Source organism: Rana temporaria, chromosome 8 (genome assembly GCF_905171775.1).
Source record: "Rana temporaria chromosome 8, aRanTem1.1, whole genome shotgun sequence".
In the NCBI taxonomy this organism is placed as follows: Eukaryota; Metazoa; Chordata; class Amphibia; order Anura; family Ranidae; genus Rana; species Rana temporaria.
This window is the reverse complement of record NC_053496.1, coordinates 133,410,366-133,435,681: the sequence shown is the minus strand read 5'-3', so window position 1 is coordinate 133,435,681 and position 25,316 is coordinate 133,410,366. Positions and strand designations below refer to the sequence as shown.

Here is a 25,316-nt window from a genome sequence, read left to right as displayed (position 1 = left end):
CTTTGGATACGGGTCTGGTATGGATTGTAGGGGGACCCCCTACGCCGTTTTTTCCGGCGTAGGGGGGCTCTCCTTACAACCCATAACAGACCTAAGGGCCCGGTATGCTCCTGAGGGGGGACCCATGCCGGATTTTTATTTAAAATCCGGCGGGGACTTCCCCTTCAGGATTCATAACAAACGCCGCACACGTGTAGAATTGGCGGGAATCCAAGTCGGATCTCCCGTCGCTTCTATGACGGCTCTGTATCCATCGCGGCAAGCCAGCTCGGCGCTGGCTCCCGCGATGGGGCTCGTAGGTGCTCAATCTCGCTGAGAAAGAGAGCGAGATTGACACAAAATCGGGTTCACCTACTGTATGTTAAGCTCAGTGAACTGACTCAACCACTTGTTATGTTCCTAGAGCTCCTACATACATCAATCAGAGACTGTTCACTAGACATGTGCATTAGTTTTCGTCTAAATGCATTTTCGTCCTAGTTTCGGGTATTTTCGTTATTGTTTTAACAAACGAAAACGAACGTGCAGAATCTGAAATCCGAAAGATCCGACATAAAAAATGCTTTATTTTCATTTTCGTTGCTACAACAGTTTGATATAGATAGGAGATTCGACATGACGCTGACAATAGCAATCTGTGTCGATCACACCTGTGGTCGAATGTGCCTAACCTTAACTCTATTAGTCCAAGATTATTCTACATAGAGAGAAAAGATTTGACATTATAGAGACAGTGTTGGTGTAGACCATTCTACATGAACAACGAAGATTCAACAAAGCAGCGAAAAACATACTGTACAAACATCAAATCTGTCATTGAAGGCTTTTGGTGTCTGTCGAAAGTTCTAAGAAGATTTGACAAGCAGCTAAACTGTACAACGCCACAATCATACATTTCCAGTCAAATGCTTGGCCCATTGGCTATAGAAGAATTTGAATGTTGGTTGACTAGTAATAATAATTTATAAATATAATTATTATTAGTGTCATACAACATTAGAATTCTTCTATAGCTTGTAGGCGGAACATTCGACCGGAAATGTACGATTGTGGCGTTGTACAGTTTAGCTGCTCCGTCTAATCTTCTTAGAACTTTTGACGGACACCATAAGCCTTCAATGACAGATTTGACCTTAATTAATTTGAATTTTCAGACAAATGCATTTTTTAATGAAACAAAATAAATAAAAACAAATTTCGGGAGTAACTAAATAAATGTATTTTTCGAAAAGGAAATTCCGAAAACAAAATATTTCAGTGTGCACATGTCTACTGTCCACTGGTACGGTAAAATAAAATAAAATCCATTAACATGGAAAAATAATATTTCTACTTACATTATGCAGTTGGACTCTATTTTCTCCAAAGCTTTTTGCCTTTGCCAACAAACTGGATGCATGAAGGCTATAGTTTTTCCCATTTTGTGTTTCTTTCAGCTGCTCTTGGATAATTTTTGTCTGTCTTCTAAATATAAATAAACAAGGCATATGTAAGATTCTACAGACATGAAAATTAGATGCTCATTTGTGCAGTTTTACTTTTTTTTTATTTTAAGAGTCATTCCACCAAAACAAATTGGTACTGGAAAATTAAAAGACAGAATAGTTCTGTACATTCCTTATAAACTTTGGAGATAGGATTATGTGCTTGAGTTGTCAGCTATGCACACTTCCTGTAAACAACTCCTTAACCATATAGTTCTGTCCTTGGGGGATGCCATTTTAAAAGCCTATATTGTTGTTTATTGAGGTATCCACTGCACAGACTGTACAGCCTGGTGCTTACAACATACATGTTTGCTTTTAAAATGGTATACAGCATCCCCTTTTTTCTTGCAAGGATTGAACTGATGTTTATATGGAATTGTGGCTGTCAGGAGCATGCAGCCAATGCTGGAGGTCTAGATGGTGATTCACCTGGAACAGAACACTGTACTGAATATACTGGCCCCTTAACCAGTTGATTAACTGAACAGGTTTGGGTAATATAATTAGCTTACTCTAATTATTTAACTGGTAAAGATCTTTAATCATTGGAGAGATTTTCATACAGTCTGGTTTTACAAAAAAAAAAAAAAAGACACAGACTAGGGGAGGATCTCTTTGAATACTGCCAATAATAAACAAACAATCTAAATAACAAATGTTATAAGTGTTCAAGAACATGTTTAAACTTTGCATAGTTACAGTATATAGTAGGTTAGGTTGAAAAAAGACACAAGTCCATCAAGTCCAACCTATGTGTGTGATTATATGTCAGTATTACATTGTATATCCCTGTATGTTGTGGTCATTCACGTGCTTATCTAATAGTTTTTTTTTAAACTATCGATGCTCCCCGCTGAGACCACCGCCTGTGGAAGGGAATTCTACATCCTTGCCACTCTTACGTTTACAATAATTTTATAATGCTAGATGTAACTAAACTCTGCTTTGAGATCACTATTTGAATAGTTTTAATATATCTTTTCCTTTCCACAGAGAGCTGTGTCAATGACCATAAATATTTTAAGCGTAACTCCACTTTTGTTGAGAAAAAAAAAATCCCCTCTGGGTGATCTATATACATTGCAAGGATTATAACAAACTTTGTTGCAGATTCCTACCTTTTGTTATTCTGAAGGCATCCCTGTGTGTTTGTATCTGCCTCTGTTCTTAGTGGGTGTAATGGGAGTGGTTTCATAATTAACTGTCGGGTGTGCAGCTGGAAAGCACTAATGAGGAAATCTGCTTGGCCTGCATTCCTCTAGACCCCTTTCACACTGAGGGCATTTTGCTGGCGCTATAGCATTAAAAATAGCACCTGCAATCCGCCCTTAAATAGCTGCTATTCACACTCCAGTGTGAAAGCTGGGCTTTCACACTGGAGCGGTGCGCTCGCAGGGCGTCAGAAAAAGTCCTGCCAGCAGATTCTTTGGAGTGCATTAGCAGCGGTGAACTCACCGCTGCCATTTACGTTCCTGCCCATTGAAATAAATGGGTAGCGCTACCATACCGTCGCCAATACGCCGCTGTAGTGGTGTATTGCGGCCAGTTTTAACCCTTTCTCGGCTGCTAGCGGGGGGTTAAAAGTGCCCCGCTAACATCCGAAATGCGCTGCAAATCCAACAGTAAAATAGCTGCGTTTTACTGCTATTTTACCACCTACGCTATGTGCGGCACAGTTTGAAAGGGCTCTTAGACATGCTCCTATTTAAATTATCTCTTCAAAAATGTTATTTTTGTTGTAAGGGATGCCTGAAATCTGACTAGGCAAACTTCTGGGAAAAGTGTTGAGCCAATCACACAAGCAGGAAATGATGTTGCTGGGGAGTGGTCAGTACACATTTTGTGTACAGAACATCTCCAGGTAGCCATATTGCAATCCATTCTCAGAAAATTACATTTTGAAAAGGATTTACAGATTGAAAAGGATAGGTAATTTTTAATAACATTAATTTACAATATGATTAGTGTCGCGATTATAAACGCTATATTATTTTTTCTTTATTTGCTATTTTTCTTCCCCACGAAAGTGGGGTTACCCTTTAAAGTCTAATACTACACAGGGACATGTGGGGTAAAATTTGGTCTAGGTCCCACATATCACTTGCACTCGCTTCTTTCCTGGTACTGGTTAAAACATACAACCTAGAAAGGCTATCACACCCACATTTGTGCATTGCCCATTCATAATACTTAGTTCCTGGAGGCTAAGGAAATGGTTTCCTTATTGGCAAACATCACCACACCACAAGAGAAGCAGAAGAAGAAGAAAAAAAGAAAAAAAAACTACTCCCTCACACTAGTTTAGAATACAAAACAATAGCGTATATTGGGTTTTGAAGGAATTCATTGCAAATTAACTCAAGCCATGACAGAAGGGCAGTGGCAGAATAGCACAATATGGTTTTTAATGATATTCTGTTTTCCAAATTACCCTATATGGTGGTTTTGTATTCAAAAATGTGCCTTAGGGAAAATGTATTAGATCAATTATCTGAAAACTGAAGTCTCCCTGCATTGTCCAGGCAAACAACTTCATACTCTTTGATCTTTATAATATCTATAGTATTTAAATATTCAGCATGTATGCAAATTGAATTTCCAAAGTCAATAAAAAATCAGCACACTGAGATCAAGACCTTGGCAAATCAATCCCTAAAGGAAAGTAGTTAACAGTTCCATTAATAATTTCCACACTTCCCTTGATCAATTTGCGAATACAGCATATAGTAAAGGATATAACTGATTGTGAAAATGCAATGAAGTTGCATTTAAAGCATTTCATATCAGTATTGGCATTTTTCTGCTTAGCTTATTTTCAGGAAGTGTTAAAGTGTAACTCCACCTTCATTAGAAAGCCTATTTTATGAATATCCTTAACCACTTGACCTCCCAAAGGTTTTCCCCCATCCTGACCAGGCCATTTCTTGCGATATGGCACTGCTTTACCTTAACTGACAATTGTGCAATGGTGCGATGCTGTACCCAAATAAATGTATGTCATTTTTCCCCCACAAATAGAGCTTCTTTTTAGTGATAGTTTATTTTTTTGTTTTTTTTTGCGTTCTAAACCAATACAAAAATAATAAAACCAAAAATAAAAATAAATTGAAAAAAAAAAAATACATATACTGTGTGTATATATATATATATATATATATATATATATATATATATATATATATATATATATATATATATATATATATATATGTATATGTATGTGTGTGTGTATATATATATATATATAATCAAAAAGGTGCATAAAATGGAGCCTAGAATGCACTTCAAGGCGCCACAAAAATATATAATATCTCTGCTATCTGAGCTATCCAATTGATGTTGGTAAAATTAGATAAAACTTAGTATAACAAAGTAAGACAGATATTAAGTAATAAAACAGGGATATAAGTGAGGTAGCGGCTGTTTAACCACTTTACTACCGGCCGCCGACAATTGACGGCGGCACGATAGTGCTGTGTTCTGGGAGGATGTCACATGACGTCCTCACCTTGCTAAGCCACTAGGGGGCGCGCGCACTGCCGGCAGTGCGCACACCTGCCACGTTACTGGGAACACATTGCGCATGCCTGGCGGCCGGGATTGCCCAGTACATACCTTAATACATGTTCATTACTAGTTTATTAATTGTACATGCATTTGGAGCTGGGGAATACTGTCTGAGAGTTTCTTTATTTTATTAAAATGGGATTACACTATCTAGTGCTTTCTTGTGTTTTATGTACTCTTAAGGTGCTTAATCCATGCTGCCCCTGCTATTGCTGATGGATGTTTAAGTGAGAGTTCTTGACATTGCATAAGGCCCATATTTTTCATCCTTCTGGTGAGTTTGTACCCCGAAGGGGAGAGTGCCTCACTTGTGGTGAAGATTGGGAACAGGTGTAGGATGCATCACTGACTAATTACTAGAAGCACTCATCACTTTAGAATTTACTGTACTGTTGCAACGTCATCATTCAAATGCTTTATTTGCAGTTGGACATTTATCCAATTTCAGCGTTGTTTTATCATTTGGACTATTTTAGCTCCAGGTCTTGATACTTTTTTGAGATATATATATTTCTGATTTAATACATATCCAATAAAATTTTAAACAAAATCTAATTTCTTCATAAATTTAGGCCAACATGTATTCTGCTACATTGGGTAACCTGGGGCTTCCTCCTTGCATCAGAGAGGGGGTGGGGCGTGTAGCCCCGCCATCATCTGTAAAAGAGCTGTCAACCCAGCAGAGCGCCATTCGCCCGGGCGCCTCCTATGAGGCGGTATTGTTCGTAGCAGAGTTTTTTTTCTTCTGTATCGCTCGAGAGTGGATTACATCGTTGGAACATTTTTCTTTTTCTTTTTTTCTTTTTAATAAAGGACTTGTCCCAAACTGTCTTTTGTGGTTTTTAACATTTTGACACTTTTTTTGTGAAATGGTAGGGGTACAATGTACCCGGTTACCAATTCACATAAGGGGTGTCTGGGGGTCCCCTTTGTTAAAGGGCGCTTCCAGATTCTGATAAGCCCCCCGCAGACCCCCACAATCACCGGGGGTTGTGAGGATGAGGCTCTTGTCCCTGTCAACATGGGGACATCCTCCCCATGTTGAGAGCATGTGGCCTGGTATGGTTCAGGAGGGGGGGTGCACTCTCACCCCTCCTCTTTTCCTGCGGCCTGCCAGGTTGCGTGCTCGGATAAGGGTCTGGTATGAATTTTTGAGGGGAACTTCACGCCATTTTTTTTTAGATTGGTGCGGGTTCCCCTTAAAATCCATCCCAGACCTGAAGGGCTTGATATGGAATTTGGGGGGGATGCTTTTTTTTTTATTAATTTTGGTTTGGGGTTCCCCTTAATATTCATACCAGACCCAAAGGGCCTGGTAATGGACTAAGGGGGAACCATGCTGTTTTTTTTCACATACTTTTATCTGTATTGCCAGGACCTGACAATTCATTATAGCCGCGATCAGTTTTAAATGACTTTTTTTCCTTTAGAAATGTAATTTTGTGCAGGGACTTTTCTAAGCACAGGAAACATGCGCTACTTTACAGGCATACTATAGACACCCCAGGTACGAAATTTAAAGGAATATTTCACTTTTATTGTTTCACTTTACACATTATTAAAATCACTGGTCCCGAAAAAACAGCCATTTTTAAAACTTGTTTTGCATTGATATATGTGCCCTGGGGCAGGACCCAGGTCCCCAAACACTTTTTATGACAATAACTTGCATATTAACCTTATCACTTTTTGATTTCTCCCATAGACATTTAAAGGGTGCTCCACAGCTTTTTGAATTTGCCACGAACACCTCAAATTGTTTGCTGTTCGGCGAATGGGTGAACAGGCAATGTTCGAGTCAAACTCATGTTCGACTCGAACAGATAGCCCATCCCTATTTGGAAATGAAAAAACCTTGAGAAGGATGACAAAGCACCTTTCTCCTCTCCTCTCTGATATTCTGAGGCCCCTTAAACTGTATTTTTGTGTTTTTTTTTCTCTTTAATTTTCAGTGATGGGACCTTGCACTGTTACAGTATCTTCAATTATTTTAAAAATACAGATTTGGTTCCTGACTCTTGTTTTTGTAGGATCATGTGTTTAGAGCTTAAACTAGGTTATGGTGTTCAAAATAATTTGATCTCAAAAGGATATAAAATAAAAACCTCAGATGATGATAATTAAGCAAAACAAATAAAATCTATAAAATGGTTCAGGGCTACCACATAGTCACGTAAATTGTTCAGCCCCTGAATACGTTACATGACCATGACAAAATCCAACACACAGACCAGTAAGTAAACAGTGGTTCTGTGTAAGTAGAGTATACCGGATGTATATGTAATGGTGGTGATAGTAACTGACTGCTCTTACACCTGTGGCCACTGGGAATGGGTACACATGAAAATGTGATATTGTTTTTTTTATTGAGTCTGTATTAGTAAATGTGGTTTTAAAGGGGAAAGGGCTACTGTATGTAGTTGTTTATGCTTTTCCTCGAGTGAAGGTGGAAATGAGTGGAGATCCAGAACCTCTGAACTCTGAAAAGTTATGTTTTGACCTCTATAATATGTAAGTCATAGCTCTACGGTGAGAGCACATCCTGTTTGGAAGAGAACTGTTGGCTGAGGAATTTTTGGAGTGAAACACGTTTTGAAGTTTGTGGCACAAGACACACAGAAAATTGATTATATGTTTATTTTAACCACTTAAGCCCCGAACCATTTGGCTGGCCAAAGACCAGGCCACTTTTTGCGATTCGGCACTGTGTCACTTTAATTGACAATTGCGTGGTCGTGGGACGTGGCTCCCAAACAAATTTGACGTCCTTGTTTTCCCACAAATAGAGCTTTCTTTTGGTGGTATTTGATCACCTCTGCGGTTATTATTTGTTGCACTATAAACAAAAATAGAGCACCAATTTTATAAAAAGAAAACAATATTTTGTACTTTTTGCTATAATAAATATCCCCAATTTGTTTTCAGTTTAGGCCGATACGTATTCTTCTACATATTTTTTGTAAAAAAAAAAAAAATCACAATAAGAGTATATTGATTGGTTTGTGCAAAAAGTTATAGCATCTACAAAATAGGGGATAGTTTTATGGCATTTTTATTAATCAGTGACTTTTATCATGACTGCGACATTAAGGCGGACACATCGGACACTTTTGACACCAGCGATAAAAATGCACTGATTATAGTAAAAATTACGCTGGCAGTGAAGGGGTTAACCTGCAGGGGGCGCTGAAGGGGTTAAGTATGCCCTAGGGAGTGATTCTAACTGTTAGGGTCGTGGCTACGAGTGACATGTGACTGATCGCTTCTCCTAATGCGAGGGAGCATTTGATCAGTGACATGTCACTAGGAAGAACGGGGAGATGTTGAGTTTACACTGACATCTCCCCATTTTTCAGCTTCATGACACGATCGTGGAACACCGGCGGGCACTTTGAATCCACGGGTCCCGCCGGCACGGTCACGGAGCTCGCAACATTTAATGGTTTACTCATTTACACTTTAATGCAATATATAAAATCTGGACAGCAGCCATTCATGTTTTACCTATGGAGCACGGCATTTGTGTGTGTGTGTTTGTGTGTGGGGTAGCAAACTTCTTTCAGGATCAGGAGAATGCCATCTTATGCCTACAGGTATATTAAAGTGGAGTTTCCATCCCAAAATGTGTTTTTCATTATTGTGCTCATTAGACCTAAACAAGAAAAAAATTAAAAAATTTTTTTTTACTCATCTGGAAATGCCTGTTGCTATGCAGTCCCACAAAATCTGCCTTTGGAATCACCTAGGATCCTGACATCTCCCTCTAATGCTCCTGGGAAATGTGTGTCATCATTTCCCAGGATGCAGTGCGCTACCCAATTATCACTTCCCATCCAAGACTTCCAGGAAGTAAGTGCTTGTGGGCTGCACAATGCCCACAAGCAAAATGACAACGGTGTGTACATAGTTTTATAAACTATCTTTTTTGAATAACTATGCGGAGCGGCGGCGGATTGTAAAATCGTAAGTGACCGGATTTATATTATAAAAACGCATGATGAAAGGACATACATTTAAAAAATGCTAATTGTGGTTGGAACCCTGCTTTAAATGTAGTTATTTTGTTTTAAACACTGTAAGGGGACAGATGCCCACCAGGCCAATTTTATATTTTACAAATGGTGTCTGGCAGAAGTGCATGATCATTCTATATAGCCGTGACTATGTGATTATTTGCTTTAAACAATTACGCTTTTAGATTTCAAGACAGTAATAACCACAACTTTGTTGCCAGTGGACAAAGCTGATGAACATCATAGCTAACTAGTAGTGCATTTGTTCCCATAACTGTCTGTTATCGTATGCATGTATGTAAACATATTGTAAACATATTGTAAACATATTGTAAACATGAAGGGCCAGATCCACATAGAATCGGATAGGCGCAGCCTATCAGAGATACGGTACGCCGCCGTATCTTACCTGACTTTAAGTCGAATCCTGGAAGATTTCGCACTGTAAGTTACGGCGGCGTAGTGTATTTCTGGCGGCGGAATTCAAATCGGCGGGTAGGGGGTGTGATTCATTAAAATGAAGTGCATCCCCGCGCCGATTGAACTGTGCATGCTCCGTTTCGAAATTTCCCGCCGTGCTTTGCGCGTAATGACGTTGCAACGACGTCATTTTTTTAACTTAGACGTGACTTACGTCCATCCCTATTCACGGACGACTTGCGCAAAAAAATTCAAATTTTGACGCGGGAACGACGGCCATACTTTAACATGGCAAGTCTATCTATACGCCGCAAAATAGCAGCTTTAACTATACGCCAGAAAAAGCCGACTAGAGACGTCGTAAGAGAATGTGACGGCCGCGCGTACGTTCGTGGATCGTCGGAAAAAGGTCATTTACATACCCAATGCGGAAACCGACGCAAACTCCACCCAGCGGACGCCAAAGTATTGCATCTACGATCTGAAGGCGTACAACTGTCGGATCGAACCCAGATGCCGTTGTATCTTGGTTTGAGGATTCAAACTAAAGATACGACGCGGGTAATTTGAAAGTACGCCTGCGTATCAGTAGATACGCCGGCGTACTCACTATGAGGATCTGGCCCGAAGTTGTTGCTAGGAACACGTGACCCTCAATCTTGAATGCCCCTTGACTAGGCAGCAGTATCCAACATTTTACTAAATATTAAAAAAGAAAGTAATTTGTGATAAAAAGAATGACTAAAGCCATCATGATCTTACTTTGTCCTGCAGTAGAAGGCTGCACAAATCAAACCCACAGCTACAATGCCGAAGACGATGCAGGAGATTGACAGGATTTGCTGTTGGTATACCTCCTCGCTCTCTGCAAGCAAAAACATTCATTTTTAGATGGTGAATTGTCTTACTATAAGAACATCAAAGCCATTTCACTTGCTTGAAATCTATGAACAAGCTACACTCTGGCGGAAGAAATACAGTAATAGTCACTCATTTCCATATCTATGACTTTCAAAGCTGCAGACTTGACTTTTTAAAAGCAAGCTTTGTTTGCCTTTTCGAAAATATATGTGCTTGCATTCTTCATATTTAAACCATTTTGAGATTACATTGGAAATTTACAAGAATGAACAATGACCATGCGTCATATCACAATACGCTGGAATAAAAGCAGATTTACGGTAAATTAAAATAGAAAATATCTTTCAAAAAAATGAGTAATAAATAGAAAATATCAGTTATTGTGTCCCACATTTGAAATAGTTTAATGTCTACGGTATTTATATGACTCAAAATACATGGATTGGGAAAGTTCATATTAGTGTTTTTTATTTTTTTATTTTAAATAACAAACATATATATATATATTTTTTTTTCAAAATATTTTTATTCGGATTTTCATAGTACAATCATACAGGGCAACAACAAACCCAGAGCAGTTTCAAGTATGCAATATAACAAAACAGTGTGACAGACAATCGAAAGTGATGACTTGTACTACAATAACAAAGACAGTAGTAGTAGTAGTAATAATACCCTCGGGAGCAGAAGACAAACATTATGGGCCAGATTCACAGACATTTGCGGCGGCGTAACGTATCGCATTTACGTTACACCGCCGCAAGTTTTACGGGCAAGTGCTTGATTCACAAAGCACTTGCCTTTAAAGTTGCGGCAGCGTAGTGTAAATCCCTCCGGCGCAAGCCCGCCTAATTCAAATGGGGCGTGGACCATTTAAATTAGGCGCGTTCCCGCGCCGAACTTACTGCGCATGCTCCGTTTTGAAATTTCCTGCCGTGCTTTACGCGAAATGACGTCGCACCGACGTAATTTTTTGAACGTCGACGTGAGTTACGTCCTTTCCTATTCACGGATGACTTACGCAAAAAAAAAAAAAAATTTGACGCGGGAACGACGGCCATACTTTAACATGGCAAGTCTAAATATAGGCCAAGAAATAGCAGCTTTAACTATACGCCAGGAAAAGCAGACTAGCGACGATGTAAGAGAATGCGACGGCCGCGCGTACCTTCGTGGATCGCCGGGAAAAGCTGATTAGAATACCCGACGCGGAAAATGGCACAAACTCCACCCAGCGGGCGCCAAAGTATTGCACCTACGATACACCTGTCGGATCGAAGCCAGAAGCCTTCGTATCTTGGTTTGAGGATTCAAACTAAAGATACGACGCGGCAAATTTGAAAATACGCCGGAGTATCAGTAGATACTCTGGCGTATTTCTTCTGTGAATCTGGCCCTATATTTACATACACTGGAATTTTTAAAGGCTATCTTTATTTTATATCACAAAAACTAGACCCAAAAACAGAAAGCTGATAGTAGTGATGTTCTAATGAATGCACATTTTATTAATTCCAAGATCCTAAAGCTGCTCTTTTCAAGTGACATTTTTTCAATTACACATTCAGAACATAACATGCAGTACAATGTTGGCAGGCTGCATTTAATGTACCCTGTACAGTACATAAGATGCAGTGCAATGTTAGCCAGCTACATCTAATGTCCAGTACTTCCTATAGATCATGTGGCTGACAGATAACATAAACAATTTGGTTACAACTCTGCAACGATCAGAAAGCCTAACATATTTCAAAAGTACATTTTGACATATCTATATAGGTCTTACTGGTTGTAAATTTGTAGCAGACATCTCTCCCCCCCCCCCCCCCCCTACATGTTTCTTTGTTGATGATGATAAGATGATCTAACACAATGGTGCAATGCCCTGTTTGTTTGCAAATAAATAAGCTAATTAGCCAGGGTTCAAAAATTAGGAAGACAAATTTAAATTACCATGTAGATCATTTATCTTGATTGAGGCTTTACTGCCAAGGACAGATGGCTTCTCAACACTGTTTCCTCTAAGCTCAGATATCCAGAAATAAAAGGACTAACTGTATCACATAGCAGGTCCTCTACCTAGGTGCTTATATCCTATATACTGGTTATTTTGCAGAGTCTAACCATACAATTGTTGGATTGCTAAATTTTAAGGAAATGCTGCTCCTCACTCCTACAGTGACTAAAATAAAGTACACTATTTTGAGCTTGTCTGTGTTAGTGGCGGTTCACACAGGGGCAACTCGACTTACAGCGCGACTTTGCAAGGCGACTTCAGCGTGACTTGGAGCAACTTACAAAGCGACTTAAAGTTTCCTCCAGGACAGGCGACTTTGGCTGTGGCCAATCACAGAATAATCAGCTCTGCGGGAGGGAGGGGTTTGCCTGAGTAGACTATTTTCTCTTCCTGTAAAGTTGCTTCAGTTAACTACTTGCTGACCAGCCGCCGCAGTATACGGCGGCAGGTCGGCTCCCCTGCATCTCTACTTCACCTCGCGAATCGGCCACTAGGGTCCCTGATCCCGACGCGCGTGTCCAGCGGGTGCGATCACCGCCGGGCACCCGCGATCGCTCGTTATAGAGCAAAAAACCGGGAGCTGTGTGTGTAAACACACAGCTCCCGGTCCTATCAGGGGGGAGAAATGCCTGACCGTCTGTTCATACAATGTATGAACAGCGATCAGTTATTTCCCCTAGTGAGTTCACCCCCCTACAGTTAGAACACACCCAGGGAACATACTTAACCCCTTTCCCGCCCCCTAGTGTTAACCCCTTCCCTGCCAGTGGCATTTTTATAGTAATCAATGCATTTTTATAGCACTGATCGCTTTAAAAATGCCAATGATCCCAAAAATTTGTCAAAAGTGTCCGCTATAATTACTAGTAATGTTTTTTATATATTTTTGGGGGATATTTATTATAGCAAAAAGTTAAAAATATTATTTTTTTTCAAAATTGTCGCTCTATTTTTGTTTATATCGCAAAAACTAAAAACCGCAGAGGTGATCAAATACCGCCAAAAGAAAGCTTCATTTGTGGGGAAAAAAGGAGGCCAATTTTGTTTGGGAGCCATGTCGCATGACCGCACAATTGTCAGTTAAAGCGACGCAGTGCCGAATTTAAAAAAGTAGTATGGTCTTTGACCAGCAATATGGTCGGGGGGTTAAGTGGTTAAGACAGTGATCCGACTTTGGAGGCAACTTCCATTGAAATCAATGGGGACAAGTTGCCTAGAAGTCGCCTTGAAGTAGTACAGGAACCTTTTCCGAAGTCGGAGCGGCTCTCATTCACTTCAATAGAATTTCTCATGTCGCGTGACTTGGGGCGACACAAGTCGGATCCCAAGTTGCTGTAGTGTGAACCGGCACTTAGTTTGTGGCCACAACTATAATTGAATTATTAACAATAGAAACTAATGTAAAATACAAATAAAGTGTTGAATCACAGATTTTGATTTATCAGAGTATATGGGTGATGATTTGTCCTTTCTGTTGAATCATGAATACCTGTATTCAGGGCTTTTTTTTCTCAGATAATAGGTGCAGGTACTCCCCCTTTCAAGTCCCCCCTTGTCTATGCTCCCTACCCACCTCCAATCACCACTCCTTTTAGAGAATACAGAACCAGGCATAATTTTACATTGCTAAGCAATTTGTATGGAATTTGCTAATAATAAGCTGTAACATATACCCCATGCAGCCAGCAACAATACACCCCCCTTTCAGCAGTCGTTTCCCAAGCAACAATAGACAATCCACAACAAAGTACCCCCCAAGCAACAATAGATCCACCCCAGAATTTGTAGACCTCTTCCGGCAACAATAGATCTCCTAGCAGCCAGCATTAACTAACCCTATAGACAGCCAACAACAATTGGCCAATCCCTTCACAGTAGATTCCTCTCAGCAGCAATTGACCCCCCCTACCCCAACAACAATAGATCTTCTATCAGCCAGAATCAATAGACTCTTTAGCAGCCAACAACAATAGACCACTCCCTCAAAAGTAGATTCTTCCAAGCATCAATTGAACCCCCAGCAACAATAGATCATCCAACAATTACATCAATAGACCCTCCAGCAGCCAACAATGGACCCCTTCCTCGACAGTAGAACACTTCCAACAACAATTTACATTACCCCCAAGCAACAATAGACCCTCCAGCAACCAACAAGAATGGACCCCTGCCTCAACACTAGATCCCTCCCAGCAACAATTTATACCCCCACAGCAACAATAGATCATCCAGATGCCAGCATGAATAGACCCTCAAGCACACCTCAGCACCCATTTCCATTACATGCATTCAGTGCTGGAGGTGCCTCGCATTCCCGCTGAAAAAAAGCCCTGCCTGTATTCCTGAATGGTATAGTTCTTCACACATAAGAAGTGTATGCAAAGCCAAACCAAAACTCTGCAACTCTCCTTATTCCAACATCACCAGTCCTGAAGGCTTTTAATTATCCAAAGGTTGTCATACACTAGGGATTATGATCATATACAAATAATCTTTTTTCACCTGATGTTAATATCCATCATTCATTAAATGTCAAGCAATATTTTTAACTTGTAGTTGAAGGTAAGAACAGAAAGTTGCATACTGTCGGCATAGTACAGATGACTATGTGTGTACTTGTGTATAAATGGTGTGTACTTGTGTATAAACATGGTGACAGGGTTCGACCTAAAGTAGGAGCCCTTTGATGCCATTTGATAGAATTTGCGCATACATGGGAATCTTTGAAAAGTATGGGTAAATATTTAACGGTAGATTCAACTTTCCTGAACTCTATGCTATACGGTGTTGAAAACACTGGGACGCCACTTGCAGTTGATCTAAAGTGATTTTTTCATCGCTTAACAAAGCATCTCTTTTAGTATTATTAGCTATGTTAATGGCTTTATTTAAAACAATTCTGGGTATCCCTTTTTCTCAAGCGTTCCTTCCGTTTTCTGTATTCTACTTGAAAATTTGGATTGTTGTTACATATTCATCTTAGTCTGAGAAACTGCCCTATAGGTATTCCCTTGATGGTGTGCTTGGGGTGGCTGGTTTCGGCCCTCAACAGTGTGTTACCTGCAAGAGGTTTTCTAAAGAGCTTTGATTCAACTCCACCATCAATACCCATCAATGTGACATCAAGAAAGTCAAAAGAAGTGGAATCTATATGACCAGTGAAGCGTAGATTAAGGTCATTGTCATTCAAAAAAGTCAGCCATTCTTTTTTGCATAATTCTTTATTTTCTGTATATTTATTTACATCACATACATGTATATCGAAAATCCACTGGGGACAAAAAACGTAACATTTATAAATACAAACAAAACAAAGACAAAAAAGAAGAAAAAAAATTGGGGGACAAAGGGAAAGGGAGGAAGCAGTGATTCTCCCCTCCCCCTTCCCCCCTCGTATAGATAATAGACACATACATAGGCAGGTGTGGTTGCTCAACTCGTTCGTAACGGTGCTGCTGCAGCTACTCTCCAGCTGACCTGTGCAAGTCTGGTGTAGAGTTACCCCTGCTTTATGAGGAGTAACTTTAGACCGGACGTACAACTTACGCGCACCGCGCATAGCCTGCGCTGAACGCGTGTACGTTCGTGAATCGGCGTTGTAACGGTCACCACCGTTTACGACCTTCCATCAACCCACGACAGCTTATCTGACACTCCAACCATCCAACTGACATCAGACATCCCATTTCCCAGAATAACGAGACTTGCTCTGTTACTGGTTTCAAATATATGAATACTTTTAATGGTTAGCTCTCAAGTTTATATACAGTTTCCAAGGCATGTTTCAGTGATCACAGGAACAATCAAACTCTCCACCCACACACTGGGGGGGGGGGCTTCAATACACCTTCAGATGGCTAATTGCTAAACATTCCAGACATTTTGGCGCTGGTCTATAATTAACATGACCTAATCACTCCACCTGAGAAGTCACATTCCTTCATTAACAGAATTCAAACAAAACACAGACGGTCTGTCTCCGACAAAAAGGTATTCACACCTGAGCATCAATAGGCTTTAAACAGTGTTATCACACAATGAAAGGCCTTTCAGAAGCAGACTCAATTAGCATGTCAACAGTCTACACAGAGAAATGAATCACTATTGACCGGTAGGATCAGAATATTCTTTGCAGACATTAAGCAATGTATGGTGGATTACTGTCCATGCTAAAACAATCCAACATATGTCCCTTATCTCCTGGCTCAATCTGTGCCCAAAAGTGACTCCTGTTACAGGCGTATCTCCCTCATTTGCATATTTGAATAGGAAATCAATGGGTGCGCCAGATGCGTTCAGCGTAAATATGCGCCCACACTACGCCGGCGTAGGAAAATTATGTCGGTCGGAAGAAGCCTATTTTCAGGTGTATCTAGTTCTGTGGGTACGGCGCACAGATACGACGGCACATATTTACACTTACATGGCGTATCTCGAGATACGTTGGCGTAAGTCCTACGTGAATCTGGCCCATATTTTTTTTTCCCCTTGATATCCTGAATTCTGATAAACACCTTCCAACACTTCTACTTCATGAGGTTAGACATGTTTAGCTGTGGGTGGAATTATAATCTTTGTTAAGAGTACCCCTTTTCTCAGAGAATATGTATACAAATATTTGAGTGCTCTAGCTATAAGGGGAGGTTCACACTAGGAATTGCACAGGAATATGCTGAGTATCATTATTTTGAATGGGCTCAAATCGCACTATACTGCACCAAAAATAGTGCATGCAAGAGTATGTATGGCGGTCAAATGTTAGTAACAGGCAGCCAAGCGGTCCCACAGGCGCAGGGCACATACAGCTGCAGACCAAGGCTGACAAATTTGCCAAGGAGGGGTAGGAAGTAGCTAAAATATACACCTCTGTATGTCCTGTGCATGAAGACTAGATGCATGAGCTACACAGGGCATGCAAGTAAGCGTGTAGATGGGAAGAACTGTACATTGGTCCAGCCAGATGCTTCCATCCCTAATTAATATGCATGAAGGGGGGAAAAGGGGGGTGTCATTAAGTCAGTGTTTCTCAATTCCAGTCCTCAGGCCCCCCCAACAGGTCAGGTTTTCAGGATTTCCCTCAGATGAAAAGGATGTGGTGATTACCAAGGCAGTGAAACTGATCAAATCACCTGTGCAAAATAATGGAAATCCTGAAAACCTGACCTGTTGGGGGGGCCTGAGGACTGGAATTGAGAAACACTGCATTAAGTTAACATCCCATAGCTGCCTGTAAATGCTGTTCTCGGAAAGGTAGGTGTTACCAGGTGGAATTCTATGCTATTTGACACTCATTAAATCTTAGATTTTGGGGCCACAGAGGGTAGTGAACAAGTCTAAAAGACTACAGATGGGAATTTAAAAAATTTGGCTCAATAGAAAGCAGCTGTGTGAATGGTACTGTCAGGCAGCTGAAAGTTACTGTGTATCCTCAGATAAAGTGGAAACTATTACTGTTTTTGCGATTTTTATCCAGTTTGGTGACATAGGAGCAATATAATTGCCGAGACATAATTAGGGAGGTAATTACACAACTGCTACTGATTTTATATACAAGATTGGAGTTCCACTCTAACTATAAATATGTTTGGTAATATTCATCATTAAAAAAAAAAATTATAAAAAAACCTAGACAATAAATGGCACATATCTGTTTGTTAAAGGAGAAGTCCCATAAAAAAAAACATGTACTGTATACTCACTGCGAGTCTCGCTCAGACTCAGTGGTATGCTGAAAGGCTGAGCCACTGTCGATCAGGCATCTGGGTGGGTCCGACACAGCTTTGAGTGGCCCTATGACATCAGCTGATAGCAGGTTTTAGCCAACTGTCAGATGATCCTTGGTCACAGAAATACAAAAGAAAGTGCACTTCTTTGACCCAGAAGAGAAGTATGACAAAAAATACATACTGTACTTCTCTTTTAAGTGTACCTGAACTGTATCTGAATGTAGAACTAAAGCCCAACTTTTTTTTTTTTTTTCATTTTGGATAGAGTAAGGGGAAGAACTATAACCCCTACCAGGTTGTTTTGTCATCTGTGTCCCACTGGAGGGATTCTCCTTCACATCCTGTTCCACAGCCACAACAGAAAATTAGGAAATCTAAAGTGAAGGAAATCGCTGGTTTTTGGTAGAACTAGTGTCCCCACTGGGAGATGTCCCCTCTATTCCTCTTCTGGTGGTATTTTTTCACTCTAGACTGTTCACTTTGCAAGGAAATCGGCAGTTAGCTGTTAGTTAGAACATCCAATCACATCCAATCACTGCTTCACCACATCCACTAAGCTAAGAAAAAAAATCAGTTTTCAAAGTGAACAGCCTTATTGCCTTAAGTATATCAACACCATACCATATAAAGACACATAATGCACTCATACTGGCTAACCCTTTAGTCATCCACCATCGGCATTTATGCAGTTTAGGCCTCAAGCATATGAAGGCAGTCACAGGTGGAATGGCAAGTGCTTTTGACATGTTTCTCTTACTCAAGTCTACTTCATCACACACATATGGGAATACATACTGTATGTGCTATCATGCGACAGCCACAGGGCTGTCTTGGAAATACTGAAGAGGAGAAACTGGTGCACTGTCAAGAGCTGCAATCAGATATACGTGCAAATAATTGTATCATCTTTGGACAAAGTCTTCTCCCATGTTTTATAAATTACATCTCACATTTACCTTGTTAATATGGGGTATAGAAAAATGCCATAATCTTAACTAACCATCATAACCCAATCAGTAATATAGTCCTCAAATTACCAACATTTCAAGAGTCTTTAAAGATGTTGTGACCAAGGCCCACTGTTTGAAGATAAAACAAAGCAGGGCACAGAGATGTGTCAATAATGTAGCTTTATGATAACAAAAATAAAGGGGAAGATCCACAGAGCGAGTACGCCGGCGTACTGAATCCTTAAACCAAGATACGACGGCATCTGGGTTAGATCCGACAGGTGTACGTCCTCGTACGCCTTCGGATCTAAGATGCAATACTTCGGCGTCTGCTGGGTGGCGTTCACGTCGTTTTCCGCGTTGGGTATGCAAATTAGATATTTCCGACGATCCACGAACCTACGAGCGGCCGGTGCATTTTTTTACAGCGTCTGTAGTCGGCTTTTTCCGGCGTATAGTTAAAGCTGGTATTTCGTCGCGTATAGTTAGATCTGCCATGTTAAGTATGGCCGTCGTTCCCGCGTTTATTTTGATTTTTTTTTTTCGTAAGTCGTCCGTGAATCGTGATGGACGTAATTCACGTCTAAGTTAAAAAAAATGATGTTGTTGCGACGTCATTTAGCGCAATGCACAGCGGGAAATTTAGAAACGGAACATGCGTAGTTCATTCGGCGCGGGGACGCGCTTCATTTAAATGAAACACGCCCCCTAATCGCCGATTTGAATTCCGCCGCCAGAGATAGACTACGCCGCTGTAACTTGCGGCGCAAATTCTTTGGGGATTCGAACCGGCCAAAAGTAAGTTACAGCGGCGTAGCGTATCTCACATACGCTGCGCCCATCTATTTCTATGTGGATCTGCCCCAATATATCCAAAAATGGCAAAACGATCAGTATGATGCATGCAGCACAAAGGCAGGAGTCAGTGGAAGCTCAGTTCGCAGTTTGATAATCTGTCTGTGATATATCACAAGCCAGACTTGGCCTGCAGTGGGAAACTGAAGTTGCACAGCATTCTAGCTGTGCATGAACAGTCAGTACACCAAAAACAAACAGAAGGCTTGAGAAAGGGGCTGTCTACCCAGAAATGCCTTGGCCCCTGTCAGACCCACCTACTTCCATCTGTTCTTAATATACTGACTGCTTGTGTACAGACTAAATGCTGTGCAGCTTCTGCTTCCCACTGCACCCTGGTGCTGTTTTTGATCAGATGCAACTGTGAAACTGAGGAATGAGCTTCTATTGACTGCTATGTCTGTGCTGCATGCATCAATCTGATCTTCTTTAGTTTGACATGTGTGCAATGTCAGACTCCTGTACACTCTCCATCTAGCTTTGTTCCCACACCTCCGTATGGGCTTTCAGGTACTAGGCTGGAGGAAGAGTGAATGGACTACAAGCCATCTGCCATGGTGACAGACATAACTTTTAGTTTATTCATTCACAATTTTCTGTAAATTAATGATGTGGCTGTGCAGGCGAAGCCCTGAACAGGTGTGCTGCTTTTTAAAAGTGACAGCAAGTGCAAAAAGAGCATACCCCGGCCACAGGAGGTTGATCGGGAGGTAAGGAGGGGTGCACTCCCTAAACATATAACATGTTGCTAAAAGTGAACCTACATAGTTAGTCTGGTTGAAAAAAGACACAAGTACAACCAGTTCAATGAATAATAGAGAAAAACAAATAAATACAATCCTATATACCAGGTGTATTGAATTCAAATTTACAGAGGTTTGATTAGTAAAATTTTCTTCCAGCAGAGGTCCAAATAATATGTTTTTGCGAATATTCAGATCCTTCCCATGACATCCCACCCTGTTCATTTAAAGCTATATTTTATTGACACTTCTCTGTGTTCTGCTTTGTTTTATCTTTTGCCTCAGCTGGATTCTCCCTGATCCCGTCTGGGGAACTATGAGATGATTAATCTTTAATGAACGTTATTCTTCGCCCAAAATCACCTCTGCCTTTGGAACTGTGACCTAATTACTTCAGAAGTACTGATTTTTTTTTAGCTTAGACTCCCTTATATTAATTTTGGTTTTACCACCATTACTAAGGACAATACGTGCATACATTCCAAAATAAAAAATACAATTATTATATATATATGAAAAAAAACTCTACATTTTGCATGTATGGCAATATTGGATTATGCAGGATTTTATCTGGCCAGACCGTTTTACATGTTTTAATTATTGTACAGTAAGTAATTGTGAAATTTGAAAACTCTCAAATAAATATGTTTTATACTATTATTTAACAAACAATTCTTCGATCATGTTTATATTGCTGTCCAAAGCCCCACTGGGGAAAATGTCCTTTTATCAGGTGTATATTTATGCCTTTACTGGAGATGATGTACTGCATACCACACATGTGATTGCATGCTGAAACAAATAAAAATGCTTTAATTACATTTTTTTAACATGATTTGGGAACATTTTGGTGACACTTTATTAGTCCCATAGTCTAGTTTTGGGTGCACTAAAAAAGGAAACATCACAAGAAAAAAAATATGGAACCAATTTAGGAATACCTACACATCTGCAAAGTTGGATTAAATTAGGTTGATTTTCAATTAGCAGTATGAAGCAGTTTTAGCAGCCATAAAAAAGATGTATCAATTAGCAATGAGAAGCAATTAACAGGGCTGTAAAGAAACTAAATAGATCTAGATTTGCAGGAGTATCATCATGAGGAAAGCAACACATAAAGCCCCATGCACATTGGGTGTTTTTAGCCTGGTGTACAAGGCTTTGTCATTTAGGTGCATAAGGCAGAAACAGATGGACCCTCAACCCCCACTGCCAGCAGAATGTCAAACCTTATGAAAGGCTGGCTGGCTGCTGCTTTGGCTGGATGGGGCTGGACAGTGCACCTGGCAGCACTTACATTAAGGGTTGTATGTGCACAGGGGCAAATTCCCAAATGTAATCTGCATTCCCTGCATTTTTTGTTGGGTTCACACTGACCTGTCCAGCAGCAACAGTTTTCAGCCTTTTACAGAGTTTAACAGGCTGCTGACAGCAGGGCTGGATGGTGTATCTATAACTGCCACCCACACCTGAACACCAGAGCCTCATGCACCAGGGCTAAACACCCAGGGGCCTAAAAACGTATTTAAGAAATTAATTGGAACAACCTAAGCATGTCATAATCATATTCAAATTCCATCAGCAAAAAGGGACAGCTGCTGCCAATGCAGCAACAGACATACATGGACAGTCAACAGTGTCCTACTTTTCCATTATCATTCATTCTTTCTATGTTGGTTCCCAAATTGTTCAAACAGACCAAACCACCTGTTTGACCTTAACTTGAAATGAATAAACTCACCCATTAAGAGCCGGTTCACACTGGGGTCCAACTTCAAGTTGCCCCAAGTCGCGCCGTCGAGAAAATGAATGGAAGCCGTCTTAATGTACACTACTGAAGTCGCTCTGACTTCAGAAAAGGTTCCTGTACTACTTCAATCCAACTTGTAGGCAATTTGTACCCATTGATTTCAATGGAAGTCGCCTCAGAAGTTGGATCACTGTCTTAACTGAAGCAACAATACAGGAAGATAACATACATTTCTCAGGCAAACCCCTCCCTCCCACAGAGCTGATTGTTGTTTGATTGGCCACTGGAAAGCCTTCTGTCCTGGAGGCGGCTTGAAGTTGCCTTGTACTGTCCTGGAGGCGACTTGAAGTTGCCTGATGATTCATACTCAAGTCGTGTCCAAGTTGCCTCCCAAAGTCATGCTAGAAGTCGTGTTGCCCCTGTGTTAATGGGCTCTAAATGTGTGCACGTCCATGTGTGTAAACAGTATCTGGAATTGTTCAGAGCCAACCTGCACATTATCCGTACAGGCATTTTCATGGCCATAGAAGTCTACACATCCAAACTACATGACTGGATTAAATAAGTGTGGAGACACTAATTTCTCATGCTGGATAGGTTCCCACCTCCACAATCACAAGCTAGGCCTTCATACTTGGCATATTTATCATGGCACTAAAGGAGACCTGTATTGGGAGACATAAATTATGTAGACTATCACTGACATCTCCTCTGAAAATAATAGTTGTCTGGTTGCTTTGGCTTCAATGCTTTCTGAGTCACTGAAAAAGCATGCAAAACAAAGAAAGTCAGAGTAAAGTCAGAAAGAGACCCAGAAAGCATTGTTGTCATGGTTTCAGCACAATAGCTAAGATTGCATATTAGAAGGAGGTCAAAGCTTCTGTATTTCTGCGGTTCTGGGTTTGATTGTCTAACACTTCACTTAACTGGAGGAATAAACAGAACAAGGGCCACCTAGAATTTATGGCTGGATGGTGCTGATTCTTCTCTTTCTTCACATCCAGCAGTTAATTAATCAAGGATTACCTCGATTGCACTGCTGGATGCTGCTTGTGGATTTTTTTTTTCATCATTTGGAATGAGCAGAAGCAGTTACATCACCTATGGTCCAGTATACATGCTAATATGTCTCTTTAAAACCCTGTGCGTGAAATGTTAGAACATAAGTAGACTAGACTTTACTCTGATTAAATTAAGCCCTCACATGAATGGTTTATTTTCAAACACAAATATGCAAAACAACTCTCATTGCATAAATGCAGAGATAAATTTGCTTTCAAAAGCATCCCTGTTTCACGTCCCTGTAGTACCACCCACACAACATATTAGTTGATTTTCTAAGTCCATTAAACACACATGGGGTTGATTTATGAAAGGGAGATAGACTGTTCACTTCACAAAGGAAGTTCCCCCGAGATTATTGAATGAGGTAAAACTCTGCTAACTTCCACCATCCAAACATGTGCAACCAAAAATGCTTTTTATAAAATTTTCTTTGCACATTTTAGTATTATAGCAGTATTCTTTACAAAGTAAATTTGCACTGCATTCACTAAACCCTGGGGAAAATTCCATTGCCAAACTTTACCTTTAGTAAATCAACCCTTTAGACTGCTTAACATAACTGGAAACACAGAAATATGCCTCAAGCACATCATATATTACATGGTCAGAAATTTTGAAAGCAAGTTATATGTTTGATAGCAGACAACCTGGATCTCCTCAATACTGTAAACCCAGTTAAAAATGTATGCAGTGGAAGACATTCCTTTAAACATAAAAAAAAAACACTCTTGCACATGTTGATTATGCAAAGAAACCATTTCTCTGCACATGGAAAAAATTTAGTCCTCCATCACTTGCAGAATAGATACACTTTATAAATGACAGCCTACCACTATATAAAAAAATGCCTACTCTTATAGGTCACCAAAGAAGTCTAACATAGAATGTGGAAACAAGGCTAAGCAACTTAGATATGCTCAAACATAGGAACCGGTGTGCAGAAAATGGCAGCAAGTGCTCTTGACCAATGAGTCAAAAATTTAATAAATGTTAGTTTGCGAAGAGCTGGAGAGTGGTACAATAATGAGTGTCTGCAGCTAGGAGAGAAGCATTGTGGAAGTTCCTTGCAAGTTTGAGGCTGCAATTCCTTAAATGGAGTTGGAGATTTGGAGAACAATGATGTCCTCAATGCTGATAAATACAGACAGACACTTATCCATAATGCCATACCATCAGGGTGGTATGTGATTGACCCCAATTATATATTCTGCAGCAGAACAACAACCCAGAACATGCAGTCATTGGTGTACCAAGGGGGGGGGGGCAGACCATCCCGAGTGACACACATGGGGTGGGTCAGGCACTGCCCAGGGACCCCAGGTGCATCTTGGGCCCCTTCAATTTTCCGGTCATTGCAGCTTTGTAAAAATGTTGATCGGATCAGCAGAGAGCCCAGCAGCTGTCTGTAACTCCCCCTGTCATCTTATCAAATTAGGCTGTCTCTCAGGGATGTTCACTATCTCCTAAGGCAGCCAGAGTTGGAGGGCTGTGGCTGCCTCCTCCACTACTCCTACAGACTCCTCCCCTCAGGCTGACCCCCTCCCACAGCTACAGAAGAAAGAAGAGGAGATACCACACACAACAGCAGCCCGGAAACTTATGACATGCTGTAAGTGACTGATCAATGCACACTGTCACTACATGCAGACCTAATCTGTCTCTATAATACCACCCTAACCTGGCACTATATACCACCCTGACCTGGCTCTATATATCACCCAGACCTGGCACTATATACCACCCTAACCTGAAACTGTATCACATAACCTGCCAGTATACTACTCTAACGCCACTTGAAGTCGACGTGTGGTGCGCTGCCCACCCTCTGGGGGGGGGGGGGTGCCTGATATCGGATCTGCCCT

General features: G+C 40.6%; 1 protein-coding gene across 1 annotated transcript in view; it reads right to left on the bottom strand.

Moving 5' to 3' along the window:
- The window catches only part of NRG3 (neuregulin 3), a 1,094,068-nt gene that overhangs the window by 57,957 nt on the left and 1,010,795 nt on the right, over positions 1-25,316 (bottom strand). Inside the window, exons 5-6 of the mRNA XM_040320723.1 lie at positions 10,250-10,352; positions 1,338-1,464 (exon numbers count right to left, since the gene is read on the bottom strand). Coding sequence (XP_040176657.1) covers positions 1,338-1,464; positions 10,250-10,352 — 230 coding nt within the window. The remainder of the gene's footprint in view (positions 1-1,337; positions 1,465-10,249; positions 10,353-25,316) is intronic.